The sequence below is a fragment of the Dermacentor variabilis genome, chromosome 9, assembly GCF_050947875.1.
Source record: "Dermacentor variabilis isolate Ectoservices chromosome 9, ASM5094787v1, whole genome shotgun sequence".
Lineage (NCBI taxonomy): Eukaryota > Metazoa > Arthropoda > Arachnida > Ixodida > Ixodidae > Dermacentor > Dermacentor variabilis.
Genome location: NC_134576.1, coordinates 8,668,765 through 8,695,958, shown reverse-complemented (window position 1 = coordinate 8,695,958; position 27,194 = coordinate 8,668,765). Strand labels below are relative to the sequence as shown.

Here is a 27,194-nt window from a genome sequence, read left to right as displayed (position 1 = left end):
AGAGCACTTGGGAGTTGCTAAATTGTGATTCTGGATAAGTCTGAAACAGACGTGACGTTTTTCACTGTTTTTGCATGGAATGGAAACCGAGTATTCTTTCACTCCAGGTCAACTCCTGCACTTCTGGCTGCATGCACATTGTCATTTTACAAGTGGAAGCACCACCGTGGTGGCTCATCAGGAGGCAGGGGGGTCGGCTATGCACGGGCGACTGTTTCAAACGAGTGGCCGTCCTATGATGGGAGGCCTTCACCAACTGCTGCTGAAACTTAAGTAGGTGGATAGAGATGGTGTTGCTCTTGTGAGGTGCACTTCCACAATAAGATTTTTTTGTTGTAACTATTAGAGGCATCAAGAAAATGAAATGCAACTTATTTTTTCAGTCTTTCTGTGTAGCACAGCAGGTAGACATTTGCACAAAATAAATTTAAATTGTTTTCCTGCAATTCTTTTCATGTTATGCATGAACCAGTAATTTTTGTGCCAGAGTTTAACTGGAAATTAACTGTTTTCACTGAACCGAGATGAACAAAGTTTTGTAGTTTTGTTTAGCTTTGGTCTGGTCACTCTGGTCTGGAGCAAGTGGATTTCATTATTGATGCAGGATTGTTATTACCGCATTTCTCAGTGTATAAGCCACATTTCTTCTCCCCAAAATGTTTGCCAATGCGTCTTACGCCTCCTGCACCGCCTATAGAGGCGCCACTGAAAGCCACCTAGCGGACGCTTCCAACAGTACACGTGGGAGCAGTAGCAGACGACAACCCTTTGCAGCAAGGATGGCTGAAGTTCGCGGCTGCGATTTCTCCTTTGTTTGGGTGCCAGGCTGCTTCTTCTGCGGTGACAGCTGTAGGAAAGATGCTGACCTCTGTGCGAGCGGGTATAAACATGATGTTACCGGTGTTTGGGACAACATGGTCCACATATGTGCAAGGCGTGTCCCGCAGACAAACGCCATGAACCCCAATTACATGACATGGAGCTCCTGTTGACTAGCCGATAAATTTTGTTGAGTGATGCGATCTCTCGATGGTTTTTTTTTATTCTACCCTTGTCGCAATGCTGCTTCTGTACCTGAATAATAAGCACCCGTCGTTAGTGCAGACTTATATCAAACAAATCCACACAGGTGCAATCGCTGCATATGCCGTTGTGATTTTTCTGCCGATGAATACATGTGACATCGTCGAACAAGTGCAGTCGAAGTCGCCTCAAGAAGAGTAATTGCCAATTTATTGATGGAAACGCATACACTAGCCAACGAAGTCACCAAACACACGGGTTAATAAAAGCGCGTGTTAGTGCTGTACCGCCGATGCAATTCTGATGCATACGCTGATGAACTATTGTTCCCGCTGCAGTTTGTGCAATTTTAAATTCCCCAAGGGAGCTGCTTGGAAACGTACAAAGCTTTTCAGTACTTTTTTATATTACTAGAGAGAGGTGCCACATGATATATTTAAAGGCAGAGCAGCGCCAGTCATAGTAGATGAGCGCTGGCAGCAAGGGCCGTATTAGTTGTCTGCAGCGTAAGTATAAGAAAGAATTCAGTTGAGTACAAAACTCACATGCAAGAAGGGACTACGTTGTGAAACAAACAAATCACTCGGTGTGTTAAGTTTGCTCAGGCAGCATCGAGGTGTGATGACTTCCCAAACGGGACGCGAACTTTTCAGTGAGAAATGGAACAAAAATACCATATGCAGCAGCTATTAGCAATTCTCGCCCTGAACTACCTATTTTCTAAACACATTACAAAAAACACAAACAATATCTAAGATGTCCTTGGGCGAAAAGAATAAAGCTGTTAAAGAAGCACTTCCTTGGTGTCATTCCGATAAGACACAGTGTGATTTATACCCTTTACAAACAAGGCAGGGTGAAAACTTCGCAGCTCAAAAGAATCGACAAGAGTTATGCATGGAGCAACTAGCAACAGTTAAACATGTGCGAAGCCATGCATAAAATAGATGTAAAAACATCTATTTATGCGTGGATGACAGCTGGTGCGAGGATTTACCGCGCCGATTTCAGTTCTTGCAAACTTCAGTAGCTTTAACATACAACGCAATGCGTTCGTGCAGTCGTGCTGCCTAGCTAGCGCAACGCGGTAAGGAAGCGGAAAACAATATAAGCGGCAAACAGCAGACGAACTTCGCTGTTTACGCGTCTAACTATGATCGAGTGGAAAAAAAACACCGATGAGACAAAGGAAAGGATGAGAACAAGAAATCTCCCTTCGAAGCGACGATCCATTTTTGCTACCGTTGCTCCCGCTGATGAGGCTTTGCCGGGAATGATTAGAACTGTATCGCCGGCACGTTTTCACCGCTATTTGAGCCCCCCACCTTGCAACAATTTTTCGACATTCCCTGAAGCTTTGGCGTGCGAATGGTGCGAACGTGCGAATGGTGTTGCCTATCTTGCTCTGAAAACGTGAATAAGACAGAGAAGCACGATCAACGATACAACAAACTACGGCGCGCGCCAGGCTCCTCTTCCGCGTGTTCTGCACCAGGCCGCCACCGGTGGCATGTCTGTCGGCGTGCATGGCGCGTTTATACAACAGTGCGACATATGTATAAAACAAGATGTGCTGGAGCAACCATCATGTGCATTTTTTTTACAAGTACAGTAGACTTCTGTTAATTCAACTACAGTTAATTAAATCCCTACCAAAGGTCCCGGCTGGTGCCCATGCTTTCTTTATAGACCGAAACAGTCGTTATTTCATTTCTAAAATTGGCCTTCACTGGATCATTTAACTTTACCAGCCAGTACGCAAACACCTGACCCCTATGGTGACATCAACAGCAGCCCCTTTAGTGGCAGAGCTCAGTGGACAGTGAATGCGTTGAACAAATGTTGTGCTGTCGAAAACACCTATTTGCGGCCTGCCTAGGAAGCTTTTCAAGCAAGCACAGTAGTTCAGAAACTCTGAATACTATATTTACCCAGTTCTAATGCATATACCCATATACATATACATATACATATACATATATTTCTTTTATTTTTCAGCAAAAATGGGCTCAGTGCCTGCGCGGTGCAATCGGACCCAATACCAAAACTGCCTTTGCGGCATTTGGATGCTTCATCAATAAACAAATGTATTGTGGCGACGCTGACTTTAAAAAATTGTGTGGCAAAGCTAATTTTAGGAAACCAGCCACCATTGTGCAACACATATTCGACCCTTGCTGAAAAATCAGGTGCGCGTTAAGCTTTCTTTAGGAGCTTAATTGTATTTCTATGTTAGTCTTCTGCTTTGAGCAAATAGAAAGTGAGCACACATTTGATTCGAGGGTGTGTTAGGCTCAGACAAATATTCGCAAATGAACCACCCGTATGTTTTGGAATTTTTTCTACATCTTGTTCAATTCGACTCTCCAGGTAATTCAATCAATTTTTTCAGAGTTGAATTAACATAAGTTGACAGCACAAGGAACCATGCGCCCCCATGCAGCATCTCAGAGGTCAAATCTTGTATTAGCTAGTACAACTGTTAGCTTCTAGGGCTCGCCATGCAGGTGATGCAGCAGAAGCTGTGAAGGCCACTATAGTGAGGCCTCCATGATTATAGGTCATGCTATAGCTTGCTGTTATAGTTTAGTTTTTCTGGAAAGGTTAAACCCACGGAACTGACACAATCAGTAACTAAGGGGTGCCACAGTTCTTTTATTATTACTTTGTGACGCCCATGATATACCCCGTACAAAAACCACGACATGCTTATCCTCATCATCAGTTGCCCGCAGGAGAACTCAGTGTTCCTGGCTTATGCTCACCATTTCACTTTTTAAGGCGAAAGCCTTTCTAGGCTCATGGTGAAGTTTGTGTCAGCAGACCTGACCACCGGAGTGTCTGCCGAAGCGTCATCACGCCATATGAAGACAAATTAGAGACATATTAAAGAATGAAAAATGATTGATAGCGACAGTGAATGATAACATTATAACAGAGATTGCTAGAGGTTAATAATGACTAGTAACGACTACTAATGACTCCGAAATGACCAATATATCTAATGACGGCTTGTAAAGACCACAATTGATTAGTCATGATTAGACATATCTAGTAATGAGTAGTAATGACTAAAATGACTACTAATGACTACGAAATGACCAGCATGTCTAATGACGGCTGGTAGCGACTACAATTGATTACGAATGACTAAAGATGCTAACTAGTGAGCAGTAATGACTAATCTCGATATTAACATACAAACTGACGCAATTTTCCTTGACTTCGCAAAAGCATTCGACAAAGTAGCTCACCAATGACTGCTCCTTAAACTTTCACGGTTAAACCTACATCCTGCAGTTTTAACATGGATAGAACAATTCCTCACTAATTGCATGCAGTCGGTGTACGTCAATAACAATACTTCTGAGCCCCTACCCGTAACATCACATGTGCCTCAGGGCTCGGTACTAGGCCCCCTCCTATTTTTAATATACATTAATGATCTACCACTACACGTGTCATGCAAAATCTGCATGTACGCTGATGACTGTGTCATTTACCGCTCAGTTACTAACGATAATGATCAAATCGCTTTTCAGGAAGACTTAAACAATATTCGAAATTGGTGTCAACATTGGTTAATGGTCCTAAGCCCTACTAGATGTAAAGCAATGTTGTTCTCCCACCGTTCTAACCCCTTGGTATTTCAATATGAAATTGCTAACGAACAAATTCAATGTGTAAACAATTATAAGTATCTGGGTGTTACCATCTCAAATGATCTGGACTGGTGTGAGCATGTGAGTAACGTTATCTCTTCAGCTAACAGATCACTTGGGTTCCTACGACATCACTTAAAAAAACGCACCGCAGCATGTGAAACTATTAGTTTATAAGACACTAATACGACCCAAACTAGAATATGCATCAGCTATTTGAAGCCCTCGCCAGACTTTCCTCATTACCACCCTTGAGGCATTTCAGAATCGGGCCATCCGGTTCATTCACTCCGCTTTTTCATACGATGTCAGCGTAACTTCATAAAAGCAGAATCTGGCATACAAAATCTTTCCCACCGCCGTTTAATTGCCAGCTTATCATTATTTCACAAATTCTACCACAGCATACTCAATCGTGCACCATATATCTTGCCACCATCACGCATATCGCATCGCATATTCTCACATATCCCATCGCATATCACGCATATCCCATCGCATATCCCTTAAACGTAGCTCGTCCACACGCGTGCACTATCACTTCTGCATCTTCTTTTTTTCCCTTGAACAGCCAAAGACTGGAATGGCCTTAAGTACAACATCGTTTCTACACCCAGCTCATCTGCCTTCATAGAAGAAATTGCCTCTCATTATGCCTTGTAACATTTTCATATTCTTTGTAACCCACCTTTACGTAATACCCTGAAAAGGGGTCTTTAATGAAATAAAGTGAAAGTAATGACTGAAATGACCAGTAATGACTATGAAATGACCAATATGTCTAACGACAACTTGAAATGACTACGATTGATTATAAATGGCTAAAAATGCTTAGTAATGACCAGTAATGACTACGAAATGACCAATATACCTAACGATAAATTGTAATGACTACAATTCATTATAAATGACTAAAAATGCTTAGTAATGATCAGTAATTACTAATAATGACTGAAATGGCTTGTAATGACTACTAATGACTATGACATGGCCAACATGTCTAACAATGGCTTGTAATGGTTAAAATTGATTGCAAATGACTAAAAATGCTTAGTAGTGAGCAGTAATGACTAAAAGAAAGAAGAGAAGAGGCAAAGAGAAAAAAGCGAATGATAAAAGGAGGAAGAGTAAGCTTTCACCATTCACTTCATAAAGAGATCTTGAGAAACCCTGCAATTTTTCTTTTATGCTGGAGCTCAGGCTGGCTTGGGTGTGCGTGTTATTGTTCACGTGTCAATTTCGAGCACGCTGAGTCACAGAGGCAATGATAGTGACGTACCTACAACATTGCATGAAGGTTATTCAGAGGCCGACAACGGTCACCTAGCAATGCTGCAGGCTGAAGTGGTTGAAGCTGCATCAGAGGATGAGGCCTTCGTGTGCAATACAATAAATGTTGGTTTACTACACCTAAGAGGAGCATAGGTTGAATTTTTTCTCCTGGCAGAATTTTTGGCTTACACAAATTTTGTTTATGCGAATTTACTGCTCTGAAATGGGCAAGTTTGTCATTTTGCAATGAGTGTACATGCGTGGACCGACTTAAAATAGGTGCATATTACATACTGGTGCAACTTATGCAGTAATCACCAATTGAAATGCATTCTCTAATTTAATGTACACCAAATTTTTATGGGTTTATTGAAAATAAATGTGCACCTGAATTTACCGCTCCCCCCATTAGTAAAGGAAAAATACAGCAAGATCTAAACGTTCACAATCAGATAAATCTAGACATGCACAATTTACAAAATTATAACTTTCTTTTAATGAGCTTTTATAACGATACTGGTGCACAATCGTTACCATTTATGCTTTACCAGCCACAGATACCAAGCACACAAGCGTAGTATTCTCAAACGATCATTTTCAGAAATACCACTATCACTTTCACAGGATTTTAGGTAACCTTGCATCGATTAAAGCCACTGAGTTGCGTTGTGCCACCCGCCGTGGTTGCTCAGTGGCTATGGTGTTGGGCTGCTGAGCACCATCGAATCCCGGCCACGGCGGCGTATTTCGATGGGGGCGAAATGCGAAAACACCTGTGTGCTTAGATTTAGGTGCACGTTAAAGAACCCCAGGTGGTCAAAATTTCCGGAGTCCTCCACTACGGCGTGCCTCATAATCAGAAAGTGGTTTTGGCAAGTAAAACCCCAAATATTATTATTATTATTGCCTTGTACCATAGCGACTTCGTTGTTATGGTGGCTAATCAGCCCTTACCTTTTACCAGCATCGAAACACGCGCCTTCCTTGATGCGAAGGTGGTTTTTGATAGTGTGTATCTGCGTATGTGCCGGATGTTGGCCATGTTATGCATGGTATATATTCGGTGTTTTCTTTCCATAAACTTCAGTTGTTAGTCAGTGCCGTATTGCGTCCCCTTCTATTCCTTTCATCCACATCTTTCATGCTGGAGCTACCATGGAGCTACACCAATTCGCCCTATTTTCTATCTTATTGACCCTTGCACTGGAATTCGAGAGCGCTTGCATTGACGGTACTTTCGTGTGATTATTCCAAACAGCTTGCCAAGGCAATATGTCTTGTGGGAATGCGCAACTCTCACGCATCCCCTGATATGTTTTCCCGCATAGCTCCCATCTCCTGTAATCCGGCTTCGCCGCGTGGCTTGATGCCCCCAGCAGTCGTTGTGGTTAAAGCGAAGTACGAGAGGTGGCACGAGTGTTGTGCTGCTATTGCCACCTAACGGCGGGGTTACTTGGGCATGGAAAGAAGGCTCTTCCTCTTTGGTTCGGGGTTGGCAAGCTGCGCGAATGTTCCACGAGTGCGCCGATCTATGCTTCTGCGAGACCGTCTCGCGAGGGCTCGTTCGAACGCGCCACCGTTCGTGTGACCGTACACTGCAACGACCAGGCGTTGGGATCTAGCATGGGGCGAACATATTCGCTCATTATCCAATCGCGGTGAGTCGGACTTCCTAGATTTGTCGCGCGCCTATCGGCATGTTTTGTGGATAGCAACTCGGCTAGCCGGCATTAGTCTATGAAACGTGCAATAAATACCCTTGTGATTGCTTGCACTACTGTGTTGTCGTTCCTTTGTCCCAAAAGCAGGGGTGAGAACACTACAGTCTGTAGCTGCTCAGAGATGTAAGTGATTTACCTGCTTTTAGAAAAGGCTCTACTACTGCGTTTTTCTCATCTTATAGCATTATTCGAGATTCCCATATGTTTTGAGAGATTCAAGGAAAGTATCTACCGATGCTTGGGGGACAGGTGTGCCAGCATTGAATTATGGATATTGAGGTCCTACTGCTGTCCTTTCTACCAGCACAGAGTACCCTGTTTAGTTTCTTCAAAGCAAATGGAGCATTATACAGCAGAACCTCATTGATACGATCCTGTTTGTACAATGTCTCAGTGTCCGCATTTGTGATCGAGAACACAATAAATGATGCAACACAGTTAAGTTGCACTCCTTTTTTTTTTTACTGGCTGATACATTCCCGAAACTGCAATGATATGATATGTTTTCCAGCCGCTAGATCTCACATAAACAACAACAACAACAATAACAAAAAAAAAAGCACACACGATGCGCCCGCTAAGGCAAATCACCCATCCGTGTCATGTGAAAATTCCAGCATGCACTCAGTTTCCTCTTCTTGTACCAGCAAATCTCCAGTACCAGCGTACAGTAGACTTTTAATCGGCAATAACCCAAATGCATCATTGTTCCTTGCAGCAGGTGGCGACGCGTGAGCGTCATGTTTTGCTCTGGTGTAATCGTATTCAGGTTTCAGTCACCAGCTCAATTTAGTTTCAGTTTCCATTCGCTGCCTTGAACACTGCACAATAGAAAAACGACAATGCACGTCCCGGTCCCCTTGGGCTAGCTCCCTAGCTCAATGGGCATCGGCGCCTTGCGCTGCGACGATTCACACCGAGCGAGCCAAGATGCTCCGTCCATGGAAGCTCCCAACCCAGGCCGAATTACCTGCCATGGGTTTGGCATTGCGCTGCTAAGCCAGAGGGGCACGAGATTAAATACTGCCATGGCAGCCACATTTCAATGGGGGCAAAAAGCAGTGCATTGGGTGCATGTTAGAGAATCCCAGGTGGTCAAAACTAATTTGGAGCCCCTCACTACGACGCGCCTCATAGTCGTCTCGTGGTTTTGGCACGTAAAACTCAAGAATTTACTTAATTAAATCAACCCAGGCCAAATTCGAGAAGCACAAACGTCATCTTGCTGAAGAGGTGCAAAAATGACAACATGCATTTCGGGGCCTCAGCACAGCTCAGCTCGGCACGCATCGGCATTCCATGCCACAACAGTTTACGTAGATGTCAACTACAGCTGGGAGTCCGTCAACTATTTTGGTGACTTCAGATGGTACGTTTTCCTGTTTAGTACATTTTTTCTCTTGTTTTTTCTAAAATATATGAACGACGTTCTACTGCATTTTTCCTTTGACACACAAGTTGGTAATTCCTCCTTTTCTGCTCACTGTGTCTTAGAAACGTCTCTGAACAGTTCACGGAGCTCGGGATGTTATAAAAGTGCTCCCCAAGTACAGTGGAACCCCGATTATACGACTTTCTTGGGACCACAAAAAAGCGTCGTAATATACGAACATAACTTATGCCTACAAAAATACTAATTTCGTGCGATGGATTTACAAGAAACTTCAATGTAAACTACTAACATACTCTGCAGGGCTTGGAAACCCTAATTACCAAAAAGTAAGTGTGATAAGAATTAATGCTGCAGCACAGGTACCAATCATGCTTTATTCAAACAAACCTTACGGCACTCCACTGCCCACTTCAGTGATTCGCGCCAGCCGGTACGAATGTTAAAAAAGTCTAAGTTTCTTTCGGACCTTGTTTGATCCGTGAACCAAGAGCTTTCGCTCGAGTTGGGCAATGTCCAAAAGGAGGTCCTCTGCGGCGTCGCGCGAACAGATGAAGTTCCGGATGCCGTCTATGTGCCGTAGCACCTCGGCGAACGCGGTAGGCACAGGCATGGCATCTGTGGCATCGACGTCGTCCTCGTCCGATATCGCAGCGATGTCGGCACTAGGCAAAGCCTCCTCGATGGCGTCATCCAGCGACACCTCGTCGCAGATCGCAACGTTGTTGTCAACCTCCACATACTCGGCGAAGGTCGTGGTGCGGTTTAAATCCTCGAAATCGTCGGTGGTGAAGCCTGCATCGGCCTCAAGTGGCCTCGAGGTTTTTGCGTCCCCAGCAAAAGAGGCAGTCTCTAACTTAAAGCCACAGTGCTTGAACGAGTTAGCGATTATGCTTCACGACTCACACTGTTATGCAGATCGTTGCCCTGGCTGTGGCAGCTCGCCCACAATCTTCCACACCACGACTGAGTGCACTGCAAACCTCTTTCCTCCCTTGCCAACTCTCCTTTACCCCCTACGAAACAAAGAGCTGTGGGACGATGCCCTCCGCGACGGACCTCCCGAGGTCCTCCGAGCAGTGATACAATGGGCTCGAAACATCGTCGGAATCATCTTAGGGACCCTGGACTGAGGGTTCCTCCCACACTGCTCTCGCCACTCAGATATTATTAATAAAGATGTTTTACTCTCTCTCTCTCCACGAACTGGCAATAAAATTCATGGCATCGAGCACAATGATCTTTTTTCCAACTTGCTGCGCTCCATAGCCGCCAGCCGACGTTGCACTAACCGCTTCTGGTACCCTTGCTTGATGCACTTAATGATGCTGGCATCCAGCAGCTGCAGCCGGCTTGTGCAGTTGGGCGGCAAAAAACAACCTTTATGATCCTCAGGCTCGACGTATCAGGTGGTGGCGTGGTGCGTGGTCCACGAAAAGCAATATTTTCCTTGCCTTAGCACCCATTTTGTTATCCAGCTGCTGCAAAAAATTTCTGAAGAGTGAAGACGTCATCCACGCCTTGTTGTTGAAGTTGTAGCTGCACGGCAGCGTCTTCAAGTTCTTAAAGCACCGTGGCTTTACAAACTTTCTAACAACGAGCACGGGCAGCCTCTTGGAACTGTTGTTAGCACAGAATCGTGCCGTCACATGCTCTTTACTATGCTTGCCACATGACAGCTGTCACCCTTAAATGCAAGGGTTTGCTCGGGCTGGATATGGTAAAAAATACCGCTCTCATCGGTGTTGAAAACGTTGCAGGGCTTGTATGCAGCAATCATCTTCGGCAGCGACTCCATCCACTCGTTCACCGTCGAAACGTCCATGGAAGTGCTTTCTCCTCAGGAGTGGCTGCACACAACCCTGTTTCATTTTTTAAAGTGATCCAGCCACCCGTTCGATGCCTGAAAGTCGTCAATGGCCAGACACTATGCCACAAGGTCCGCCTTTTCTTTTAGAATGGCGGCATCAACATTGATTGCAGAGCTCCGTGTTTGATGCAGCCACTTGACGAGAACCTTTTCTAACTTCTCATGCTGTCCTTCTTTTGCCACTTTCCGCTTGAGCCCGAACTTGTTGGCATTCTGCAATATCACTGCTTTGTTTGCCAGGATCGTCTTAAGCGAAGATTCGGGTATCTTAAGGTCCCGGGCAGTGCTGGCTTTCGTGGCTCCATGCCGCTTTTTCCGCTTCCTTGACAATATTAAGCTTATCGCCGAGCGACAGAACTGTCCACTTTCAGGACATTGTGCGTCATGTTGCTCCACACAACTCAAAACCTCTGCTGAACGCTGGTCGCTAGGATTACGACGAACACGTGTGATAAACATAGGCCTTTCCATGCTACCTTGTCGGTGATCTGCAGCAGGGAAAATGGAAGGATAGAAACCCTTACCCAATGTGACGAGAGGCGACGCCACCGAGAAGAGAGGGAGAAGGTGATTGTGGAGAAGAAAAGGCGCTACTATTTCAGCACAGCGAGCGTTGCGGGTGGCTGCTTTCGTCCACCATTCTGTCTTGCACTTCGCAAGGGTCGTCGTATAACGCGGGTCAGCCATAAAATTGCGTCGGATAACCTCGGTTTTTATGCATTTCTTCTATGGGGACTTCGCTGGGACTGCGCTAAGTCGTCGTAAAACCTGGGTCATCGCAAAACCGGGGCATGTATACCGGGGTTCCACTGTATATTGACTTGTTTCTGTAGTGTTTTCTGGGTGCTTTAAATTGTAAGTAAGGGCATTGTATAGCATAGCATTGTATAGATAATTCGAAGCCGCTTAATTGGAATTTTCGGTTAAGTAGAAGTGAAGTGCTGGTCCCGTCAGTTTTGCATGTAATCCTATAGAAGAAATCGCTCAATAATTTGAAGTCCTCATCCAGTAATATTGTTTAATTGGAAGTTAATTTTCAGCCGGGATCCTCGAGGTGACCGTCATTCTTTGGTAGAATGTGCAATTTTTCAAGTGTTGCAACAGTTCCGTGCTCCCCGTTGGTGTCATCGCCACCGCAGCCGCCCGCAATGCCATCCTTCTTGGAGCGGCGCGATTATTCATTGCTACGGCTGCCGTGGCCTCCGCGATCAACTCCGGCGGGAGGCGAAGCGGGTCCCGCCGGAGGCCACGCGCGGCTGCAGCGCGTGGCCGGAGCTGATCGCGGAGGCCACGCAGGTGCCATAGGCGCACGCAGCGCTGCATACTGGCAGTGGCGAGATTGTGCGAGATTAGTCTTGCAGCGTGCGCAGCGTATGGCGTGCGCCTTTGTGCGGGAAGCTCGTAGGCTAGGTTGTTCCACGAGTGATTCGGAATTGACTCTACCTAGTCGCGCAGTTTATAGCCATGGCAAACCGTGGCTCTTATGGCACGCTCGACTTGGCAACGAAAGTCGAGGTTTTGAAGGAAGTTGAGAAGGGAGGTGCCGCCAAACAACACATAGCGCGGAAGTACGGGATCAAGCCGAACACGCTCTCTAACTACATCAAGAACAAGCGCACAATAATGGATGCATTTGAGAACGACAAGTTCAAGACTTCTCGGAAGCGAATGCGCACCGGCGCTTACCCAGTTGGAGAAGGCTCTGCTGGTTTGGATTAGGGAGGCCAGGAGCAACAAACTTCCTCTCAGCGGAGACATCGTTGCGATGAAAGCCCGAACGCTTGCAGCAATGTTGGGGATCGATGACTTCGTTTCGTCAGATGGATGGCTGACGCGCTTTAAAGATCGCCATGACCTAGTTTTCAAGAGCGTGTGTGGTGAAAAGGCGTCCGTTAAACAGGAAACATGCGCCACGTGGAAGGACGGAAAGCTGCGTGAATATCTTGCCGAATACAGACCGGAAGACATCTTCAATGCAGATGAGACTGCACTCTTCTATCGGCTTCTACCAGAGAAGACCCTGACATTCAAGGACGACGACTGTGCTGGGGGCAAACGCAGCAAGGAGAGTGTGTCGGTGCTGATCGCGGCAAACATGACTGGCACGGGACGATGTCGGTTACTTGTGATCGGGAAAGCCGCGAAGCTGAGATGTTTTAAAGGCGTGAAGACGCTGCCTGTGGACTATGAGGCGAACAAAAAAGCGTGGATGACGGCCGAAATCTTCAAGAGCTGGATAAGCAAATTGGACCGCAAGTTTGCTGCTTCGAACCGCAAGGTGTTGTTCCTTGTCGATCACTGCAGTGCTCACGTGAATGTGCCAGCCTTGAGTGCAATACGCCTCGCATTTTTGCCTGCAAATACAGCGGCTGTTTTGCAGCCAATGGACCAAGGCATCATAAAGAATGTTGAAGTCCTGTACAGGCGGCACCTCCTCGAGCGCATGATTTTGTGTATGGATAGCTCCACAAAGTACGAGGTGAGCCTGCTTAGTGCCATCCACATGTTGGCACGAGCATGGGATCGTGTGAAGCAAGAAACAATCGCAAACTGCTTCAGGGCTTGCGGTTTTGTGGCAGCTTCTTCGGAGGATGCCTCTGAAATTTCAGCGGAGGAAGCGTCAACAAGCGAGCTTAACGGCACTGATTTTGGTGATGCTCTCGGGGACGTCAATTTTGAAGATTACGTCGCCGTAGACAAGGCGGTCGAAACGTGTGGTGCGCTGACGGATAGCGAAATTGTAGAGATTATTCGGCCCCAGGAAGCGACTCAGGAAAGCGACGATGACGTTGAAGGCGAGCCGCAACCTAAGGCTGCCGATGTAGCTGCGGGCCTTGCTCTCGCGGAGCGCTTCTTTGCCGCTGAAGGTAACGCGGAAGAAGCGTTCCGCCACATCTACAGCCTGCAGAACTTGCTTTCAGCAGCGCGATTCGGCAAGAAGAAGCAAAGCAAGATGACCGACTATTTTTCTTAGAGAAAATAATCGATTTCGCCACAAATAAGATGCTGTTTTTTGTGTTTTGGGCTTAATTGGAAGTTCGTTTAATTCGAAGTTTTTTGCGGTCCCCGTGAACTTCGTATTAACGGGAGTCGACTGTACTGTTCTTGGCCGCGCACACCTTGCGCATTTTCTTGTTTACATGGGATCTCGCGGCCACAAAACATATTATGCGATTGCAGTTTGACGACGTACTGAACGTTGGTGGCGATAACTGGTAAAACCAGTTTTGGCACCAGTAGAACCGGTATGGGATAGCTGGTAAAACCGGTAAATGATGAGCGTAACTCTATTAGATAATTCTTTGTGTTCTCGATTGCAAGCGTTGGCACCGTACACAGTGGAAACATATCAACGAGGTTCTACTGTATTCATTTAGTATGCCATGATGAGTCATCCTTATTAAGAAACTATTCATTCTATACCAGCCAGTTGGCATCCAGAGAACATGAAATGCACTCTCCTGTTATCTTCTACGTCTTGCGCATTCATCAGAAGCAAATTCTTTATGCTGGTGTCAGATTCGAACTCAGACAAGCCAAATTTTCTTATAGATTTTTCTTTGGGTGGAGATATCATGGGACTTGGTTTTGCTAGCAATGCAAGGGAAACTTGGCTCACCATCTTTCGCCTGCGGCTGCTGTGACCAGAGTCGGGCAGGTCCCCATCGTCTCCTGTCCCAGGTTCCTGACCACCGGAGTCGGGAGACGCCAGCGGTGGGCTTCCTTCCTGCACACAGCATGTCCGTAGTTCATGACATCAATGGCTTCTCAGATGTCTCTGTCTAGAAGGGACCGATGACCATCCGCAGTGTGTCTCGAGGTAATTGTGCAGATGAAAAGATTTTGAATCCCAATGCTAGGAACCCTGAAATTCATGCAAAAATGATGCGGAGTGACTAACTGCAACGAAACTTATAATCTTATTAAAGGGAAGCTGAAACGGTTTTCAATTTGCATGAATTGCTGGGATTGGGAAGAACAGACCTAATAATTTACGGTTCCGAAATTTTTTTCTTCGTTTCGTTAATATAAGAGGCGGAAATCGCTTTCTAAATCACCCCCGCGGACACGCCCCCATCGCTTCCGGGAGCGCCGGGTGAGGTGGTTGCCAGAGGAGAGAACCAGCGAGAGTGACGTCACGCGCGGGGACCGAGCTGCCGGACCGGCGTGCTGGCATGTGTTGGCATGCCTCTTTCCGTCCTGCGCTTTACTGAATGACGCTACGAGAGATTTGCCACCGCCGCCGCCGCTCACGTTTGTTTTCTTTTGCGATTTTCGTAAACTGTTCTTTCCTTTGGTGCTGCGTGAGTGCCTACAGCCAAGGGCGCCCAACATGCCCTCGTTCTGTGCAGCATTCGGCTACGCGAACACAGGCGGGCGAAACGATGTGGTGTTTCACAGGTTCCCGAAGGACAAGAAGCTTGCAGCGCAGTGCGGTGAGGAGAGATAAGTTCGTGCCGACGAAATCAACTGTGCTGTGCTCGGACCATTTCCGTCATAGCTGGATAGCCTTACGACAAATGCGGAAACGCGTTGTTGCCAGCGTTGCTATACTCCGTTTCATACATCAGGTGCAACGCTGTGGAGGCTTGAGATACTTCTTGCAGTGGCTGCATTCACACTTAGAAAAAGTTCGGTGTTTCTTGACCCGATTTTTTAGAAACTTTTTGATATATAAGCTCAGTTCTGAATGAAAAAAAAAAAAAAGAATTTACCCATAGAAACAATACGGCTGCTAACATGTTCTTTTAAATCAATTTTCTTTTCGGCATTTTTTAATTGCAGCCCGTCGCGGCAGCTTCACGTGCATGCTCGCGCGAGCAAACGCCGCTGGCATGCTGCGAAGCATAGACGGAAACGTGCGCAGTAATAAATTTTGGTGACCGGACTTCGTGCGTAGCTTCCACAGCGTTGCACCTGAGGTATGAAATGGAGTATAGGCTTGCCTAGTGACATTCGATGTACGCTTGCAGTTATCGTGTTTACCACACGGCGGTGCTAAAACTGCCTAATATCTTTATGTCAACACTAGCATGGAGCATGCATACCGATTCTTGATTGAGCCACAATCTCAAAGTCATCGAACCATAGTATGAATATTGCACATATAATACCTCTGGCCATCTCTGGATGTGTATGATAAGCAACTTCCATGACTGGGCCTCGCAGCACTGCATGTGCGCGCTTTGAAACGCGGCACTTATGTTCGCGATCGTGTATCAACACTAAAAAAACCACGGGACTTTAGACAAGCAGCGGCAAGGTGCTTGACATCGCGGAAATGCACCCGTGTTTACAATCTAATGAGAAGTTAGTGCTTCGGCATTCTTCCAGCAGCAAGTTCCCAGTGACACATTAGCGCATTTTTTCTCCCGTCATTGGAACGTGCAGCTACATGAAAAAAAAAAAAACAACAACATACGTACCAGCTAAGATTTCCAACGCGCGAGAAGGTGCACACATCGCTCTCGCTTTTGGCACACTCAACATCGTCGTTGCCGCCGTTGCCACCATCGTTTTCGGTATTGGCTGTCGGTTCGAACATGTACGGCGAAAATACAAGCTGTTTGAGACAGTGAGAACTTTCCATAATGCTTACAACTCAGCTATGAAGCCAGAACAGAACAGCGTGCTTATGCTCCGAAACGGCGGCGCCGACCGCCGACTGCCGCGAGTGACGTCACAGTGGCCCCGACCAATCACGGGCAACAGCGGCGTTCGCGCGATACCCTGAGGCGCTGGTGCGCGTTTTCATGCAAAAACAGCCGCTTGCGCTTGTTTCCGCCCTTTTTGAACCAGATATTCGTGTTCAGGGGACTAAAAACTGTAGAATGCCGTAGAGAACTCATTTTTCTCAAAAAGTGTTTCAGCCTCCCTTCAAACTAACATTCTCACGTGTTAAATGTTCAACTTATTATTCTAACCTTCTCACGTGGATCAAGCTCTTTTCAACAAACTGCACTCAGTTTGTTACAGTTAATGGTTTTAATTCTTCTTTCAGCTATGTACATTTTGGGATACCCCAAAGCTCAGTTCTGGGCCCTCTCCTTTTTCTCATTTATATCAATGACCTTCTTGCTACACTGTCTTCTAACATACACTTGTTTGCTGATGACTGTGTTATTTTTCGTGAAATAACCAATAAAAACGACATTAACAGGTTGCAATTTAATCTTGATGCAATATCTAACTTGTGTAACTCATGGTTAATGAAACAAAATATTAACAAATGTAAAGTACTACATGTATCCCGTGTTTTTCGCCAACATGCCACTTACCACTTAAACAGCGTTCCTTTAAAAACAGTTAGCTCTTACAAGTACATAGGTGTCCATGTAACTACAAACCTGTCATGGTAAATTCAAACTGAATACGTTATTAACAACACTAACCGTATCTTAGGCTACTTGCACCATAACTTTGCTAGCTAACCTTGTAACCTAAAACACCTACTCTATAAAACGCTAATACGTCCTAAGTTACAATATGCTACTTCTGTATGGGATCCTGGTCAAGATAAGCTGAAAACGGCTTTAGAACTTGTCCAAAATAACTCAGTTTGTAAGATCTTGATGAGGGCTAGTTGGTTCATACTTAGAACTGAGGTGAAACAGCGCGAAAAAGACGAGGACACAAGGAAACAAATACCACAGACAAGCGCTGACTGCCGCTGACTGACAGTTGGAGTCAGCGCTTGTCTGTGGTATTTGTTTCCTTGTGTCCTCGTCTTTTTCGCGCTGTTTCACCTCAGTTCTAACTCAGTTTGATTTATCTTTTCTAATTATAATAGAACCGTGAGCATTTCTTCAGTGAAACATAATCTTAGTCTTCCTTTGCTGTCTGTTCGACGCATAATTGCACGTCTAGCACTCATTCATAGAATTTATCATCATCCTACACTGCACGCGCAATTCTTTACAAGAACCCATTATGTATCACAGCGTGTTGATCACTGTCATAAAGTTGGGACCTATCTATACCACACAAAGCATTTTTCCCAGTCTTTTTTCCTTCACACATGTATAGATTGGAACCACCTTCCTGCTGATATTGTAAATACTACTGATAACAGCTTTTTTCGTGAAACTTTAGCTAACATTGTATAACCAGAAACTTCTTTTTTGTGACACAGCAGCTAACATTGTATAGAAAGAAACCTCTCGTATTTTAGCATCGTGTTTTGTTCATATTAACCTCTGCATTTTGTTTATTTTCTATGTTGCACATTTTCTTTTGAGCCACTCCCCTCTATAATGCCTCTGGCCCTGAAGGTATGATTGATAAATAAATAAATAAATAAATAAATAAGCCTTCTAGAAACAATGTTCAATTCTAAATAGATGTACAGGGCTCAGTTCATTTCAAATGCTACATCTATAATTTCATAAAAATGCTTACTTCGTAATGTTACTAATTACGTTTAGTTATCTGTGTACTTGTAATCTACAAATAGTTTTCTTGAAAAGTGGCATTTTGTAGATTACAAAATGCTAATCGCATTTATTTGAACGTAAGCCGAGGTTGTTTTTTCTTTCCCCAGGATTCTTAGCCTCAAAGTTATCACCCCCATTATATATTATTATGATATTATCCGCAAGATGCTCAAGGGACGAAGTCGGTCTGTGCCTTTGGCGCGAGCGAGTGTTGGCCTGGCTTTCTGGCTCCAGTGTAAATAGCCTGTTAATAGCCTCTTTCGTCTGTGTCTTTCCACACGTAACATTCTGGTGGAGGTTAGTGGTCCCCGTCCTCGCCACGGAACTCCGAAGTGGTCGGTACATTGAGCTTGTCACCATGCCTCCCGGTGACGAGACCACCTCTGCAACGACTTCAGCTTGTCCGACTGCTCCAGTCGTCACGGTTGCCCAACATCGCGACCCTGGTGTGTTCACTGGCCTGGATGGACAGGATGTTGACGAAAGGATCAAGCTTTATGAACATGCCAGTGCCAATAACAGGTGGGACCCAACCATTATGCTCACCAATGTCATCTATTATCTCGGCGGCACACCACGTGTGTGGCACCAAACACATGACGACGATCGAGATAACCAGTTGGGACAGTTTCAAAGAAGCCCAGCGTTCTCCAGTTCTCTAGCGGCCCTCCTCCTCCCCGGCAGTCTTTTTCTGCCACATCTCACCGGACCCCGTCGCTCGTCACTGCCGCAACCGATGGCCACCACCTCCTCGGACTTATGCCGCCGCTTATTCCCGCACCTTTAGACCTTCTGTTCCCTATACTACCTGCCGTGAACCCACTGCCGCTGATGCTCCTGCTCCGAACCTTCGCTACAGCCGCTCGCCCTCACCTCGACGCCATCATTCACGTTCGCCCCAACCCCGTCGCTTCTCTTCGCCGCCTATAGCCTCCCGGATCCAGCCGGAAAACTAGGCACTGCAGCTTCTGGAGCTGAAGCTGCGTTGTCGACCCTGCCCTCAAATTCTCTGCTCACGTTACCTACGAACCAAAACCTTATTGACGTTGACGGTGTGGTCTCCATCTATCGGGGTGCTCCACTGGGAGTCACCTAGACCACTGCGCGGGTCCGAGGATCCGAGCCCCTCAGGGGGACGATCAGCTCAGCCGCGTGTGCCCGAAGTGGACGCTCGTTCGGTCGCCTCTGGGAGCGAAACAGAGCGCCGCAAGGAGAAGGCCCAGAATACAAGGAAGGCGTTTATTATACGACCACCTTGGCATTCAGGATATCTGTTACACCCGTATTGGCGCGGGGCCCGCGAGCCAAAGCTCCCGCAAGTCAAGGGTGACACTCAGTATCTCAAAACGCGGTAACACGTCGCTATACGGGAGGATGGCTCCCAACGACCGTGCTACCAGGTCAACGTTCTTTCAGCTCGGAGTAGCGTCCGAGGGCGACTCGGTGCAGTACGACCGCGCACGTCAAGTGAGCCGCGTCACTTTGGCGTAGCCTTCAGAACAGGAGCAGCGAATAGGTACGCAACCGCCTCGGGTTGAGGACCTTCAGTAAGACTGGTCAACCAAAGGGGTGACCGGAAGAATTGAAAGTCAGTACGCACCGTTTCGCTGTCCGAGCGCTTCTCCCCGCGTTGCTGCTCCTCAGCCGACTTGAGCCACCAGGAGAGAGAGAATGCGGGTTCCCACCCAAACAGACCAATCGGGTGAGCCCCTGTACCGTTCGGGGGCGGACAGCAGCAAGTGTCTTACGGTCCCACTGCTGTTCGGCGCCCTCAGAGGAACGACAGAGAGAGGGAAAGCGGTGGACCGCATGCGCGAAGTTCGAAAGCGACCTCGCCGCACTGCGGCTCCTATGCGCAAAACGTGCTGCGCTATGGTGCTGCAACGAAATGGACTATGCAGTCCCCACAACGTCTATCCTGTCACGGCACTCATCGATACAGGAGCACATCTTTCTATTATAAGTGCTGCCTTCCGACGACGACTGAACAAGCTCCTCACCCCAGCGATGGCCCACGTCGTCCGTGTTGCGCATGGCGGTACTGTGCTTATCATCGGAATGTGTACGGCACGTGTCAGCATCGCCGGCCGCCACACTGCTGTGCTCTTCACCGTGATTGCTCTTTGCCCCCACGACCTACTTCTCAGCCTCGATTTTCTCTCCATGCATTCTGCTCTTATTGACTGCTCTGCCAGTACCCTTCGCCTTGAGTTACTGATTCTCGCAGAACCGCCGTATGTTTAGTGGGCCTGGAGCACTCATGACGACTGAGGAAGCATGGAAGTAGCACCACGGGTTGCACGTTGCCGGCAGTCGAGTCGAACGCGTTACCGGGAAAGAGAAACACGTGAGCGGTGTCTGCTCTTCCATGAACTATCGATGCTCCCTGCAAGCGCCGCCATTCTGGGAGTGCCGCCACGAATGGAACAGCGGAACTTCCATCAACTATCAACACCCCCTCATAAGTGTTGTGTGCACTGTAAAACTCTGAAAAATGTTGAAAAACCCTTCCAAGAAGCAAACAAATGCGCGGGATAGTAAAAATTATGGGTAGGGCCATAGAATAAACATGAAATTGTAACTACGTTGTAGCTCCCCTGAAATCTCGGTGGTCTTGCTTTTTTGGTGGTGCCATGTTTTGGTTTCGATTGTAAGTTGACTCCCCCACTTCAGATTTTCAAATTTAAAGCAATAGGTCGACTTACAATCGTGTAAATATGGTACGTGTTAACTGATACGTGCGCAATAAGCTGGTACGGTTTATGCGGATACAAAACACATTATGTTTAATGGCCGCAGAGTCGGGGATTTCACTTTACTACATCTAAAATGAAAGTACTGTTTAAGCGGGTATGGTTTAACAAGGTTTTGCTGTATTTATTTTATTTATAAATACCGCTATCCTAAACAAGATCTTAGCAGCGTGGTACATGAGTAAGTTTACAAAACAAAAAAATACAAAAATGGGGAACTGCAGCAAAAAAATTCTTTTCACTATTTCAAGTTGAAAACTGCGTAACAACACAGTGAATACATGCAATATTATCAAACAGACGCAGTTTTGTCTGTGAGGTGCGAAGCATCGATTGCGATAGGAAATAAGTAGACAGCTTTACGAAGTAAGGATAGTAGTTTTATCGGCTGTATGAATTTGTAAACATTCGGTAACTAAATTAACAAGCATGGCGTCACAGGCACACACGAACACACTACACTCGATGACTGCAAGCCCTCGCTGTCAGAACGCTGGCGTGAGACAGCGTGGCAGTGAGCGCAGTGATGCCACCCGTCGCTTCCACACAAACTGAGCTGCAAGAACGCAGTGCACAGGAAGCTATGAGTCGTCGGCTCACCTAGACTCACAGACCGCTTTCAAGGCAGGGCCCGCACGGCCATGCCATACGCAGTTCCTTCTGGAGTAGAACAAATACGGTATGTTCAGACAGCGAGCCTTTTGGCAATAACCAGTCAAACATTGCTGTCAGCGCTATATATTAAACCCTAGAATGCCGTGGTTCTTACGTGCCCAGCCTACAAGCAGAGCTACTTCGCCTGTTTATTGTACTTCATGATTGGAACAAAGTTACAAAAACGTGCAAGCATGCCGAAAAGGCTTAAGGCCTACCGCTTGCTTCTGACCGCTTCCGATGCCGCATAGCTGCCTACACGTTAGCTGGGGTGCTCAACATGACTCTTACCCTTTCGCGACTGGACGCTAAGTTGTGGTTATAAAAAATACGAGGAGGATAGTACTTACTTTTGGCCATTTTTCCGTCCTGGAACTTCCCGGTGCACAATGATAGTCGCCGCCAATTTCAACCACCGTATATGAAAAAATTATGACTACAGCCAAATATTAGCCAGACTAAATTGAGCTAGTCAGACAGCTAGAAGATGAGCTTGACTAGTAACTGAAATCGAAACTAACCAAAGTGCCCTTATTTGTGGTAAAATTTCCTGCATTAAACAGCGCGGTGCAGGGTTTCATTTTTGGTGCTATTGGCAGGTGATGGAGCAGGATGGCGCAGGAAAACCGCCCTTGCTCCCGCATGACAGCCGATGCACTTGACCCGTAGATCAGATTCCGACGATCGCCGACCGTGCTCACCGCTATCGCTCTCCCTTTAGTGTAGCCTGTTTCTGTGGGCACAAGTTTTGTCATTCACAGTTTTGTTGTTGTATCATTCGCTGTCAGTACTACTTGACACTATGAAAGGCATTTAGTCGGAGAAATCTTTAAGAATATTTTTATGGGCGTCACAGACTCTGGTAAGGGGCTCACTTTTCTGAAACCATGTAAGGAACTTTGTAGAGAGTTCAGCTGCATTTTTTATGAGCAGAGCGTTCGCATAAAAAGCTTTGTCATTTATGTTCCTCATTAAGCTATCTTTCACGCTGCTACCACTGTGCACTGGTGTTTGGGCAGTAAGTACGCTCTTCAAAGCAGACACTCCGGATCTGGCATAAGTGACGACCAATGCCTGCTGACGTGGTACAGAAACACAGTATCACGTAATCCAAGAGGGGCCCTGCTGTTCTTTCAGGTGACCGCGCTGCACAGCTGAGTGTTTAAGGGGGGACGGGAGTCTCAAAAACAGAAAATTGCGAAAAAAAATTTTTCTTAACTACTTGTTTTGGCATCTGTAATGCCTAATTTACACCATATCAAAACGATTTGCCTTAAAATACACCCTAAGTGTCCGAAAAAAATTATTTTGTCAGCCCGGATGGCGAGAAATGACCCGGAAATTGCGCCGAAACACTGGAGTTCACAGAGCTATTTCTCGTCTTTCACACCACTGAGTGCTGCCATCTCGGTATCATTCGAAAGCTCAAAGTTCTGCCTTTCAGGTCCCCTCCCACATCTTTGCCGACAGTGGTCGCATAAAAAAAAAAGTTCAAACATAAAACAATCAGGGGCCGGTCTGACTGAAGCTTGCGATGCATGCGGCCCTCGTATTGGCTAAGTGCACCATAGCGCTGAGAAGCGCCTTCTGATTGGCTGTGGCAACTAGGCCTAGCAGACAAGCTTGTCTGCTGGGCACAGCAGTGGGTTGCTTCAAAAACCGCTGGTACGCCGTTTCTTGGTTGATCGTATTACGAACGTAAGCGGAAAACCGGCCCTTACTAAAAAAAAAAAACAAACTTTGGAACTAAATGCACGTCCTTGAAAAGCAAAGCACCAAGAAAAAGAAGGCAGTTATCTCAAGTTTCAGACGAGCAGACAAGATCGCGCCGGAGATAAGTCACTGCATCGCGCGCAATCTCATACCACTTCGGCAATAACGCAGCCAGCGAAGCTAACCATTGCACTTTATCCCCACATGTAAGTTTACTTCGGAAACCGCAGACGATGTGCGAATGCCTAATCACGTGCCTTTCGTACGTACACGGGTTCGTGCTAGTGCATTTCAGATTCTGCTAGGAGCCTATACGTGCACCTAATGTCCACATCAGAGTAAGAATTTTGCACTTTTAATTATATTGTAATTATTATTTCCGAGTTTTGAAGCTTGAAATTTATATTTCCCTAGTTTTCTTTTCCTAGTTTTTTTTTGTTTTTCTGAAGTATAGCTTTTTAATGTCCCAAATTTTGGGATCAGAACTGTGTCCCTTCTACTCATTCAATTACGGTAATTTTTTCCCCCTAAATGCAGGCGAGTCAGAGAGTGCACAAAAACTATGATATAGCGTGTTGGGACACTGAAATATTTTGAAATCCTATAGAAATCACCAACAAGAATTCACATTTGTAAAGCTGCATGCAAATATAGAATTTCATAACTTCGGCTAAAGTACAGATACAAATATCCAAGCGCTAACTTGCAGTATTTGAAAATCCAGGAACATACCTGCCTACTTTCAGCTATCCTGTTGCAGTACATTTTTTGCAAGTCACATGCCAAATTTTGATGACAAAAAAAATTGCAACTACTTTTTTTTACTGACTTTAGAAAACACTAGTATATTTGTAAGCAGCACACAAGATTAGATGTGTCTTGAAAGTTTAATGTTTCAAGAGCATTGCATGAATACAAAACCAACCAATCATGAGGCTGGTGTTCCATTTAAGCAGCGCTTCCATTTAAGGGGTAGCGCTTGGAAGTGAAAACTTGAAAGTGACTTTCTGGATGTGTTTTTTCTTCAAGTGCCTTTGCCTTAAGGAAGGCTTTGATAAAGTTTTCATGAATCGATTTCACTAAATTTGGTGTTCTTGGGCTCAGTAACACCTGGGCAACGTGCTAGAGCCTAAAGGTTTTCCATATGTTCAACGACAAAAGAGGTAGTGCCAGTAAAACTTTAAACGCAATTTTCTCAACTTTCTTTTTTTGTTAAGTGCTTTTGCCTTATGGAAGTCTTGATAATGTTTTCATCAACTGATTTCGGTGAAAAAGGTATAATTTTTTTAGTAATGTCACAGCTACATTCTAAAGCTTTCCATTTTTTTCTTAGATGTGATAGATTATTAATTAGAACAAATGTAGGCTAATTACTGCCAGATTGTTTTTTCTTCCCAACTTTGGTATTTATTTGTGATGATCACAATTAGTTTATTGGTATTTGCTTAGCTTTAGGATATGCAGTGGGCCTTTGGAAATGTCTGCATATTCTTACCAACACTTTACTTGATTAAGAAATTGCTACAAAGGCCCGTAAGAAATGACCTAATTAGGACTATAGTATTCTGTCATATCTTTTCTTCCAAGTGGGATACCTTAAATCTATACATATCTGAAATCAGCATTCTACGATATATCTACACACAAAATTTAAGCAACATATGTTGAAAAAAAAAATGTTTTCGTGAACCTAATCCCTCTTAAAGAAATAGGTTATCAACCACCACGGCTTCAACTTAAACACTAATAAAGTCCAGCACGTACGAAAAGGCATTGTGCACTTTGTGCAATCAGCATTCTCCAACATCCACAAGTGAAGGATTATCATCAACAAGTTTCTCTTTCAATGGTATTGTGACATTTGGATTGTCATGGAAGAAAGAAAGAAAAAAAAAAAAAGCCTCTGTGAGGAATGTTTTTAAGCACCTCATTTATCCTGTTGAGAAGTATATCTGCAATTGCACTTCAAAAGCGAAATGATCACAAATGTTGGAAATGACTTCCTTCTTGATGTCTGAAAAGTAGCAGACAAGAACATCGAGCTGCTGACAATGCTACTTGGCAGGGGTGTTTTGTCCACAACTATGTTTCGTCCCAAACGGGAAAAAGAAACGGAAAAGCAAGGCCAAAAGAAGTGCGCAAGGCGGTCAGGGCTTTCTCGTCTGCTCTAGTTTCTAAACATGCAGTTAGCATCATCAATAGATCCTTTCGTAGTACTATGGGCGAAAAAACTGGAGGTCATGGCATAGCGTGGTCTCCGGCCCACGTGAATGAAATAACCACGCGGATTGCAATTCTAACGAATGAGCCAACTGCCTGGCACGTTAATTCATGAATCGCGCCCAAGCTAACGGTCCGCCTCTCCCACAGGATTGCCCCTTTAAAGATCCTCTTACCACCTATCACAAAATTACATCACATTTCAGACAAAGCAGGAGGAAATTCCCTCCCTCCAGCCCGAAACTGACCAGGGCTCAGGCTGTAACTTTCAGGCTCTTACAAATGAGATTGTACCTCACCCCCAGAGCGCTTAGTTGGATAGACCCCAACTTGCCACATGCTCTGGCTGTGCCTGTACAACATGGGCTCCGAACTAACAAAGAAGTGGGATGCCTTGCTGAAGAGCGTGGAATTCATGCACCAAGTACAGGCCATCCAGAGGGCCCGCGACGTCGCACAGAGTCACCACCTCCCGTCATGGGCGGAGCCGATTGTCAAGTTCCTCAGGACACTTCAATAAAGTTCTTGTTTATTGTCAATCGTGCCTATAATGCTTCTGCCACTGGTACAGACGGGCTGGGAAGTGTTATAAAAGTTGTTTAAAGAATACCCCATCATTCAGCCTGCAGTTTCTGTGCTCACCAACCTGGTGCTCGTTGGATGAGGCATCTGTGACAGGTGGTGGCCTGTCATCCAGAGAGGGCCCGCTGCTGGTCCCGTCCTCTTCCTGGGGGGCATCGCCCTCCTCTTTCACTTCAGCCTCCACCTGGCTGCTGCTGCTGCGGCGACGGCCACGTTGCTTGCGCTCCATCCTGCACGGCAAAAAGCACACCATTCAGACTCACTGCTGTGCCAAACATTGTAATGCCGTTCCTTTGATTATGAGAATTAAATTAAAGTTAATTGATGGGGTTTTACGTGAAAACCTATGATCTGATTATGAGGCGCGCCATAGTGGGGGACTCGGGATTTAATCTAAGTACCTGCATGTTTTTTTCGATTTTGCTGCCATCGAAATGGGGCCGCCGTGGCAGAGATTTGATCCCGCAACCTTGTGCTTGGCAATGTAACACCAAAGCCACTAAGCAACCATGGCGGAGGATTATGAGAATCAAGTCGAAAGTAACAACACAAAGAATGACATGCGCAGACTGAGACAGACAAAGCGCTGACTATCAACCAATATTTCACTGTACATCATCATCATCATCATCAGCCTGGTTACGCCCACTGCAGGGCAAAGGCCTCTTTCATACTTCTACAACAACCCAGGTCATGTACTAATTGTGGCCATGTCGTCCCTGCAAACTTCTTAATCTCATCCGCCCACCTAACTTTCTGCCGCCCCCTGCTACGCTTCCCTTCCCTACTGTACATACAGCAGTATATACAGGAGCTTCATTAGGCAGGCAGGCAGGCAGGCAGGCAGGCAGGCAGGCAGGCAGGCAGGACGGACGGACGGACGGACGGACGGACGGACGGA

At 45.9% G+C, this 27,194-nt stretch overlaps 1 protein-coding gene across 7 annotated transcripts in view; it reads right to left on the bottom strand.

Annotated features, from left to right (window-relative positions):
- LOC142558600 (uncharacterized) overlaps positions 1–27,194 on the bottom strand; it is a 473,120-nt gene that overhangs the window by 177,122 nt on the left and 268,804 nt on the right. For all 7 annotated transcript variants that reach the window (XM_075670756.1, XM_075670754.1, XM_075670751.1 and 4 more), the window contains exons 11-12: positions 26,358–26,523; positions 14,558–14,665 (exon numbers count right to left, since the gene is read on the bottom strand). In XM_075670756.1, coding sequence (XP_075526871.1) covers positions 14,558–14,665; positions 26,358–26,523 — 274 coding nt within the window. The remainder of the gene's footprint in view (positions 1–14,557; positions 14,666–26,357; positions 26,524–27,194) is intronic.